At 43.5% G+C, this 9,892-nt stretch overlaps 1 protein-coding gene across 1 annotated transcript; it reads right to left on the bottom strand.

The window, feature by feature from the left end:
• Positions 1-2,126: 2,126 nt before the first annotated feature.
• YEATS4 (YEATS domain containing 4) lies at positions 2,127-9,247 on the bottom strand. The gene is made up of 7 exons (XM_026648794.2): positions 9,051-9,247; positions 8,015-8,134; positions 7,325-7,391; positions 7,134-7,228; positions 4,633-4,725; positions 4,467-4,554; positions 2,127-2,614 (listed from the first exon to the last, which is right to left on the bottom strand). Exons 1-7 carry the CDS (start codon positions 9,099-9,101, stop codon positions 2,445-2,447), a joined length of 684 nt encoding a protein of 227 aa, XP_026504579.1. The 5' UTR covers positions 9,102-9,247; the 3' UTR covers positions 2,127-2,444.
• Positions 9,248-9,892: the final 645 nt, after the last annotated feature.

Raw genomic sequence — 9,892 nt, 5'->3', positions numbered from 1 at the left:
CTATTGCCTGACCCCTCCTCCCCACCCCAATTTCCTGCAACTGAAAATTTAAGTTAATAAATTTTTTTAAAAATGTTTAAAACTAAACATTGATGTCAAAATTATAAAAAATAAAAATTGAATTCTGCTAAGCTATTTATGACACAGCCTTTCAAGATCTGTTTCAACACTTTGGAGGCTCTAGAATTCTGATTGTATGTTACTCATATTCCCATTATTTTGACCTGTACTCTAGAATTAGGATTCACAACTTCGACTCCCAAACCAGGAGAGGCATTCTTGTCACATATGTTGGCTCAGTGTGAAGATTAAAAACATTGAGATGATTTCCTCATTCCCCCACAATCTCGTGTTGCAGGGCTGTGCAGGAGTAAGTATTGGCAGAATTTGAGTTCTAGACCCATTTTTGTCCCACCATTACTGCAAATTCCCAGGTTTCCTTTACCTCCCCCTCTATATCCTAAAAGCTACCTCAGGAAATGGAATGTGATTTCCCTAAATCTTGTGTGATAGTACTCCTGAAATTCTAGTGACGCCTCACAGCTTCAACTCTAGCAAGTAGCTCCAAGAACCCTCTACAATCACTGTCAGAAAAAGAAGTTACCTAGGCTGCTTATATGATCCACATCACTGTAGAATCTGAGCATCTCATAATACTTAATGAGGTAGGGGTATACTATTATCCCCATATCACAAGGGATACAGAGGCACAGAGAGGCTAAGTTGACTTGTTCAAGGTCTCTCACCGTAGAGAGCAAGAAACTGAACCATAGTTTCCCCAATCCTAAACTAGTTCCCCAGCCACTGGGCCTTCCTTCCTCTGGATAGTGGCTCTTTTACCCTCACTCAGAGGTTGGGAAAGTGACAAGGCATCATCTGAGCTGGTGGGGCTTGGGTAAGCCATTGGCTTCTCTATAAACCCTATCCCTCCAACTTGAGCCCGCTCTCAAGCCCGGAGTAGCAGCTGCAAGGAGTCAGAGGAGCTGCTGTTTCTGGAATACAGACATCTATTTTACTTCCCTGTCAATTTAGAACATTTCCACCCCTGTTCACCTCTGAGTCTTGCAAGGCATCAGACCGGCAACAATTTGTCCAAGGTAACCACTTGGACCATCTTTTAGAGTCAGCCAGCTTTATTTGAACATCAGATAGTAGTTGGTTCCATGGAAAAGTTATAACTCTTTGAAACACCTTTTAACAAAGGGTCTTGGCTTGTGCCTTCTCATTTGATTCCCACATATCTTGGCTGCATTGTGGGGCCAGAGAATGAAGGCAAAATCCTTCCAATTCTATATTAAGTGCAGATATCAAAAAACCACATTATTTGAAGTACATTACAATTCTATGAAACTGTTTTAAATGTATTTAGTTTACTAAAGTCAGGGTCAACAGGCAGTTCACGTTCATCTCAAATTTAAAGCAATCCCAATGCTTTGAATCTTCATAATCTCACATTAATTCCTGGGGTTTGTGTGTGTATTTAACAGGCAATTTTATTGTACAGTGGTACTTTAAAAAATAGCAGGGAAGATAACCCTTTTATTCCAAGATCACAAGTTGCTCCATCACTGCCAGGCTCTTCTATTCCTATGAATAAAGTCAGAGCTGAGAAGGGGAACATGTACTGCTTTTTGAGTAAGGATGTATGCTAGAGTTACTGAGTTGGTAACAAATAATATAGTATAATACTAAGATATTAGGCCAACAAAAAGTTGCAAAACATGACAAGTCACCTTACATCTTGGAATATAAGTAATGTGGTTGCTGCATTTATACAAGTCTGATCTACATTTGTACAGTTTGTCTCTGTACCATTTGTAAAGTAGAACTGCTAGTTAAAAGAATCTCATCCTCCTGAATCTCTACCAGCTTACTTTTTCCTAATACCAATACCAGAAAACAGAAGTGCAGATGTAATTTTAAACTGACAGGCTTAATCTACCTGCATACCAAAGATTTTAACCTCTCCCTTCAAGTTTACTCATCATACTGGATGTGAAGCCAACAACTAAGCAGAGGAGTTTCAGATTCCTAACAGTGAAAAAGCTACTACTATTTTAATGTTCAGTTTTAAAGATTTGTCTCCAATCATTTAGAAAGAGTAAATGGAGTATGAAAACTGATTACATGTTGTAAATCATAGTAACCTGAGATTTATTACAAAGTTACCATGCTGCACTCATGCAATTTTTAAAAAATCTGATTTCAAAAGAATTACATTCTTTAAAATGATAAAAAAAATTAAAAATTCACATACTTCTATAGTTTAAACACTGGACATTTTTCATCTGTAAAGCTGGCCTCACATGCAACAATCTTTTGAAATGAAATTCATGGATGAAACTGTACATAGTCCCCTCTATGAAATTTGAGGGAATATGTTAACATTGTTCCATGATCCAAGTCCCTTTATTTACAGCAAAGTCTCTATCAAATTGATACTTTTAGATATCTTTAGACTGGTCATCTTCTTCTAGTTTCCTGATTTCACTCTTTAAACAGTTGATAGTTTCACGACTTGCTTTTAATCTCTCTTTAAGCTCAGCAATTTCAAAACTGGTTTTCTTTTTGGCAGCTTCCAGCTTTTCCCTGGTTTTTACTTCAAGATCTGCAACTGGGATAGTGACAAAGAAAAAAATATTTTTAGTGCACTGCAAAACGGCAATTACTCAATATAATATTCAAAAAACGGTAACGGAGGGCAGAATCTGTTTCACAGAATCTTCACTACTGGTAACGCATGGGCCCTAAAATAATCCAGAAGGACCTTCAGATCCCATTTTGGAGTTTCCATGGCTGGAAGTTCGGCTCCTATTCCCTACCAGGTGTAAAGAAAGCACCTTGCCCTCTATGTCTTGCCACAATAGTTATTCTATATGTCTCAGAGATACAGTGGCACAGAATCTGTCTTTGCAAGTATCCTACAGAAACTGCAGTATTGAAATACCGTAAATTCCAGCTTTTTAGCTTATGCACAAAAACATTGTGAGAATGTTACTTTCCCCACTTCTCCCTTTTTGGGCTGGCAAGGCAACAGAAATCTGACTAGAACACTGGCACTCCGCTCCACCGCAAACACATCACCCCTCCCATTTGTGGGATATTGAACAGCCCATGCTCCAGGAAGGTCCTACTCTATATCTGCTTCTACAAGCATATTTATGAGAAATGAGAATAAGGAAACACCTCTAATACTCTGGTTGTAGAGCAATAAATCACTTCTATCCATGCCTAGTAGAAACATGTAGCCACTTTTTAGTTAAAATGTAAAAATTTGACATGCTCAAAGGTAAAGTCATAAAACATTTTCTATTGTCCAATTAACAAAGTAACAAGCTACAAATACAAAAAATAATCCTCAGTACTTTTGTGAGATAAGTATTTTACAAATGAAGAAACTGATGGATATTATTTCCACAGCACAGATGATAAAACTAAGGCAGGAAAGTCAAGCGATTTACCAAAGTCGAGACAGCACTACAGTGGCAATGCTGAGATTAGAATCCAGCATTTTCTGGGTTTCAAAGCTATATGTACTCCCTTAGTCCTTGGTTTTAGGCATCTCAGAAGTATCTTAAGTAATATAATTTGCTGAAAATACTTAAACGAGAGGGGTAGCATACAGACAGGAGGACAGAACCAAAGTGTAAGTGGCCTGGAGAGATTACAGCAGTAAATTGTAGACAGCAAGGTGAGATTTGGAATGAATATATATTAAATCCATGCTCTGGGTATAGGAAATCAGAAAACTGATTGAAAATCTGAAGGAGGGGAATATAAGCCAAACAGCCACACCAGTCAATATTAATAAAGTTTATTTTCATTTTATCTCCTTAATACCTGAACTAAGTGTTGAGGGCAAAGAACGCATTACAGTTGCAAAAAAAACAATTAGGAAAGAGGTTGGATAGGGAGGTGACGCTCAAAAGTCTGTTATCTTAAGAAATGGCCTACAGCATGAAAGTCTGAGAACTTCATTTAGAATAGTAAACTATTCACTCCATCCCAAAATAGCTGCTGGCTTCAGGAAAAGGTGTTAGTATTGAAATATTTAATGTTAATATTTCAACTTTAATCTCCGAGTTCAGTTAATATCCTATTTAGATGAACGGGGGAAGTTCACACCTCAAATCTATAGGGCAACTTCATTCCTTGTGTTATTCTCGGACTTCATGTAATTCCAGTGAAGGATAAATATTTCTATCAGCCTTCATACAGGATTATTCAGAAGTAAACAATAATTGTGAAAAATGTACAAATCTGAAACCTTTAGATCTTAAAATTAGTATAATACTCTTGCACATTAATAGAGCTATGTCTGTAGAGATACAAGATGTTTTTCAAAAACAGAGCTCTTTCCACATACAAATTTCACTTTACAGCAGCAAAATAATTAAACATTAATGGTTAATCTTAACTTCTAAAATTCACGTGTAACACTAGAATGGTTATCAGCTGGCACTTACACTCTGTTTCGTGCTTATAAGCTCCTAGAGTTAGCTGACGAGATGTTGTCAAAAGCTGCTGCATCATAGCAGTAGGATCTTGAAATATCTAAGAGGAGAAAAACACACACCGGTTATCAATCTCACGAGTTAAAAACAAAACCTTTAACATCTTCTCTTTTCTTACCATCTCATCATAAAACTCGGATACTACAGTTTTCTTTCCCAGTATTGCATTGGTGTCAGACTGAAACAGCTTCAGCAAATGATATAAAGTTACCTGTGCAAGGAAAACAGATAGACCTGAATAAATGTAATATGATCACTTTAAGAAAAAATAAGTGATACACCCAAATGGAATTAAAACATTCATTGCTCTTTTTGCTGTGCAAGCATATAGGATTTTTAAAAACCTGTAAGAATACAAGAACTAAACCGATCTTCTGATACCATTTAAACTTCAACAGAATAACTGAATTTAATATTAATTGTTAAACAACTTAAGCACCCTGAAGCCAAATGTCTGGCTAGATTTGGAAAGGGTCTAGGGAAAGTAAAATAGAAAATAAGATAAACTAAGACTGATCTATAAATGCTATTATAATAATTACCTTTTTAAAAACATTCAATGAGTTGGTGCACAACAAGCCAGGAAGTGCATCTGCAGAATACTACCTAGCCACACAACAACATCCCGTGTGGACACAGCTACAGCACTAACAGCAGTAAGTCAAAGCACACTACAGAACTTTTTACCATGTAGCTGGCTATAGATTCACGTTAGCTTTCTGTGCCCCAGCCCACCATGTAGACAAGTTCTGAGCACAGAAAAGATCACTTGGTTCATGTGGAACCCTATGCATACCGATGCCTAACAAAACACAGTTAGGAAGTGCTCCTCAAAACTAATCTAGATTTAGATCACCCCTTGATGAAGTTCTTCTCCAAGAGTTCCTTTTCTATTATTCTGTGGGAAGTGATAGATACTGGAATAGGCTGTGAGCCTACCTACAAACCCCTGGTTATTCATGGGAGGCCAGGGCCATCCACATGGAGGCAACATGGATTCACAATGGCTCTGGCTCTAATCAACAAATCCCAACAACTCTGCCCTTTCCACTCCTTCCCTTAAGCAAACCTGTTAAGTGCCATAGAGATGGCTGATCCCTGCTTCCAGTTGGAAGAACTGTACATAACGGAAGGCCGGGAAGGAAGAGACACAATCCAGGCCATTTTATCTACTTTGATCCTATTACTCCTGATACCTCTTTGGAACATCTTACAGTTCTTTTCCTTCCTTCAACACCATTCAAAAGTGTGTAACCTATCTGTAGCAGGGTGGTGACCCACTCCTACCCTGAGGGGTTTAAAGACAGCCCTGAGGGAGGGCTGTTGGAAGGGAAAAAGCTGCTAGGCTGATTGGGGAAGTAGCCGCAGCTGGACCACACCCCAATCAGGCCTCAGCTGGCCCTATCTAAGAGGCTGGGAGCCAGGAGCTCTACAGTTTCTCTCTGCTAGTAGAGGGAGATGGGCCTGGCTGCAGGGAGCTAGAGACAGGGTACCTGAGTGGAGCAGGGCTGGAGAAAGACAGAGGAGTCGGGGAGCTCCAGCCTAGAAAGCCCCAGGCTGTGGCCTAGTAAAAGGCAAATAGGTATTGGGGGTTGCAGAGGGCGGCCCCGGGGTAGGCAAAGGCAGCAGGTCCAAACCCAACCTTGCCGATGATGAGTGGCTTATACTGCAGTCTGCCCCAGGGAGCGAAGGCTAGAGGGTGACTGGCAGTAGCCATACACTGAGGTGAGGTGGGGTTAGTGGGTGAGGGTCAGAAACCCAGTGAAGGGGCACCGGGGTCCTGGGAGAGAGATGGGGGGCCAGAGTGAGGTAAGGCAGATCACCGGCCTGCAGAGGGGGCTCCTGGCTGGAAAATGAGCTAATTCCTGAGGACAACCAGCAGGAGGCGCCGCAGGGGTGAGCCCAGCTCCTTACACTATCATATTCCTCCTTAGTGTTAATCAGGTCAAGGAAAGCATGAAGAGCTTTTTGAGAGTTTTGGACAAGGGAAAAGGACTAAGCACTTGTGATTATGGTAATTTACAAGCTCTGTTTTCAAGAAGTAGGCATTCCCTTCCCACCTTCAGGCACCACACTGCTACTTGACACATGCTTTCCCTATCTAAACTTATGCCTGGTCCACACTACCCCCCCACTTCGGACTAAGGTACGCAAATTCAGCTACGTTAATAACGTAGCTGAATTCGAAGTACCTTAGTCCGAACTTACCGCGGGTCCAGACGCGGCAGAAAGGCTCCCCCGTCGATGCCGCGTACTCCTCTCGCTGAGCTGGAGTACCGGTGTCGACGGCGAGCACTTCCGGGATCGATCCCAGAACATCGATTGCCTGCCGTCGGACCCGGAGGTAAGTGTAGACGTACCCTTGGTTTAAAAGTGTGAAAGCCAGCTATGCACTGGGATTCAATGCATTACGAAAAATGACTAGCTGAGTAATAGCACACACATCTTCAAGTTGCATCCAAAAGTGAAGGTTAGGCATATAGTAATGAAGACATTAAACATGCTGAGACTTAGTACTAGAACTTTTTCTGGTCAGCTGCATCCCATGTCAAAGTCTTATAAATGCACAATACATTACACATAAATAAAGGTTTATTAAAAGCCAAAAAAATTACTTACAGGTCTTTCATTGGGATCAATAAAAAATATCTTGATGATGATTTCAAATTCACCCCAACCCGTTTCAGTGATTTCATATGGTGGTTTGGTAACAACTGCAGTGGAAAAACAGTGGCAGGAATACAGATGACTTAGCTTCCACATAATGAGAATATATGTACAAACCATAAAAAACAAACAAACAAGCTTACCTCTTAAAGGATTACCATAGCTTTCATGTAGTTTAAATTGAATTTTCTTCACATAAGCAGACATATCCTAAAATGTAAACACTGTAGCCAATTATTTCCAGATATTAAAGCACACTGAACAGTTTCTCTCATTGTTTCTTCCCCTCCACATACCTATCATGTTTACTAATGTGTCAAACTTTAACTATCTGACAAAATCAGGCTAAACTCCGGGATTAAAAAAATCCACATAGTCTCTTGCTACATTTCTCTCTGATGACATCAATCTAATTTATTTTCTATATGATCCTTGCAGAAATAGAGATTATTTTTAACTGCCAGTCTATATAACTCACTTTTTGCCAAACACTTATCAGCACACCTTTTCCCTAATGCCAGCTCTATATTTGTACATATAATTAATTCTTTCTAATGTGTTATACTAGAGATAAAGAAGATATTCTAATTGTGCCTGTATTTTCTTCTGACCCCAACACAATGCAAGGACCTTTCTGGCATTTCTCGAGTGACACTGTCATTACAATGTTTCCTATATTTTAACAGGTAAGGCCCCAATCTTGCAATTATGCATGTGCTTAACTTTTAAGTCAATGTGACCACTAACATGCTTAAAGTTAAATATGAATGTAAGTGTTTGCAGAATTAAGGGCCTATATCTAGACATTGGTCAATAATCAACTTTTTGCCTACCTCATTTCTGTAAGGCTTTACATAAACTGTCCACTGATGTGTATGTCCATCTTCCTCTCTCTTCTTTCCAAAATAACGTGCAACATTTCCATAAACTATAGGTTTCACAATAGTAACACCCTTTAAAAAAGAAAAATGATCAGCATCTCATAAATGATAATTGGAAACTAATGTTGAGAAGCCACATGATATAGAACAGCTGCTATTTTTACTTCCATTTAAGCTATTCTGCCATTTATATTTTCTTGTGTTTAAAACTGGTATTTTCCCATGTATTTTATCATTATGAGAGCCATGAGACTCCATCTGACAGAGAAATTAACGTTTCTGAGCTACATAAATAACGTTTCAGTATTGAGGCTATCAGTGGTAAGGGGAAAAAAGAAGGGGGTGAAAAATGTATTTTCCTCCACCAGCAGAGCAATTATGAAGAGTTTATAGTCCGCTGAACCAATCTCTTTGCCACCCAGCAGAAGCCAAGAGTCAGATGAAGTTGGGAGACCGAGTTACCCTGCAGCTCAAGCCGCCCAGCCCTGGAGAGCGAAGCCCTCCCCCCGCAGAGCAGGCATGGCGGGACTGCCCCAGTTGGACCCGCTCTGCGGAACAACTAGGAAACTTCGGTGCCCAGCCCGGGGGTTAAGGCTGGTCTCGATCACCGCGTGCTGCGAGAGGCGCTTCCCCCGGCCCCCGAGGCACGGCTGCTGCTCACCCTGGGCGGCCCTGGTGGGGACGCTGGCTTGGCCCGCGCTGCTACTGGGGCACTGGCCCTTCGTGCGGGGGGCGGGGGGCCGCTAAGCGGTGAAGGTGCCGGGGCCGCCACCCCCCGCGGCTGCTTGCACCCCGCGGCGGGCACTGAGCGCTGCACTGGGGGCTGCCCGCGGGCAGAGCGGAGCGACAGAGCCCCCGCCCCGTGCGGACCCCCCAGCAAGCCGAGAGCGCCCAGTGGATGTGGGGACAGGCGCCCTCCCCAACCCGGCGGAGAAAGGAACCCGCCCCCGGGCGCCGCCCCCTGCCCCGCCCCGGCCGCGGGCGGCACCTTCACTCTTCCCCCGGAGTCAGGCCCGAACTCAGCCATTCTCTTGAACATATTGCACCGCGGGGAACCGCCCGGGGCCGCGCCGGCCGCTCGCGCTCAGCCCCCTGCTCCGCGGCAGCGAGGCCAGGCCCACGCGCAGCTCCGGCCACGGCTCGCTCCTTCCGTCCCCGCCGCCAGATCGGGTGGGGGTGGGTTACCCGCCCGCCCGGCCGGCCCTTGCCGGGTGACGCTAATGCTTCTACGTCATCAGACAGGCAGCGCGAGGTCACCCCGCCTCCCTCTGGCAAGAAGCCGCGGCCAACACTAGTCATGTGTCACGGGGTCCGTGATGTCACCTTGCCCCACCCACTAGGAGAAGGGGCGAAAGGGGCGGAGCGGGGACGGGAAAAGGCAGATGGGCTGGGCGGGAAGCCCGGAGGGAAGCTAGTGCGGGGTCATACACGGGGGGGAGGGGCAGTAGAAGTGGCTGGTCAGTGGGGGGAAGGGCAGAGCGGGTCAGTGAGTGGATGGAGGCAGTAAGCTGATGAGGGGTAATTAGGCAGGACGTTGGTCTGATTTTAAATCCCAGGTCCCTCATTGTGGGTGGCTTGCCCCCGCCCCCATCCAGGCCTGAGGCTGTGCCAGGCTCGGTGCTGTCGAGTGTCAGCTGGGGAAGCCATTTCAGAGAGTGTGCCTGACCCACCCATTGGGGGCATAGGCGTGTGCAGCACATTTCATTAGGGTGTGCACCCAGGGATTTTTTTTTTTTTTAAGGCAAACATCATAAAGGGGGTTTGGGAGGAGGTGCAGTGTGCAGGAAGGGGCTCAGGGCAAGGGATTGGGGCAGAGGAGGGGTGCGGGTG

The sequence above is a fragment of the Terrapene carolina genome, unplaced genomic scaffold (genome assembly GCF_002925995.2).
Source record: "Terrapene carolina triunguis isolate 2854851 unplaced genomic scaffold, T_m_triunguis-2.0 Scaffold68, whole genome shotgun sequence".
NCBI lineage: Eukaryota > Metazoa > Chordata > Testudines > Emydidae > Terrapene > Terrapene triunguis.
The sequence above is the reverse complement of the archived record's forward strand: the minus strand, read 5'-3'. Positions and strand labels throughout refer to the sequence as shown.

Coding starts and splice junctions, on each gene's coding strand:
- YEATS4 (XM_026648794.2), bottom strand. CDS start 9,101: ATGTTCAAGAGAATGGCTGAGTTCGGGCCTGACTCCGGGGGAAGAGTG. Junction 8,135..9,050: donor ACTCCGGGGGAAGAGTGAAG/GTGCCGCCCGCG, acceptor TCTTTTTTAAAG/GGTGTTACTATTGTGAAACC. Junction 7,392..8,014: donor TAAAGCCTTACAGAAATGAG/GTAGGCAAAAAG, acceptor TTTACATTTTAG/GATATGTCTGCTTATGTGAA.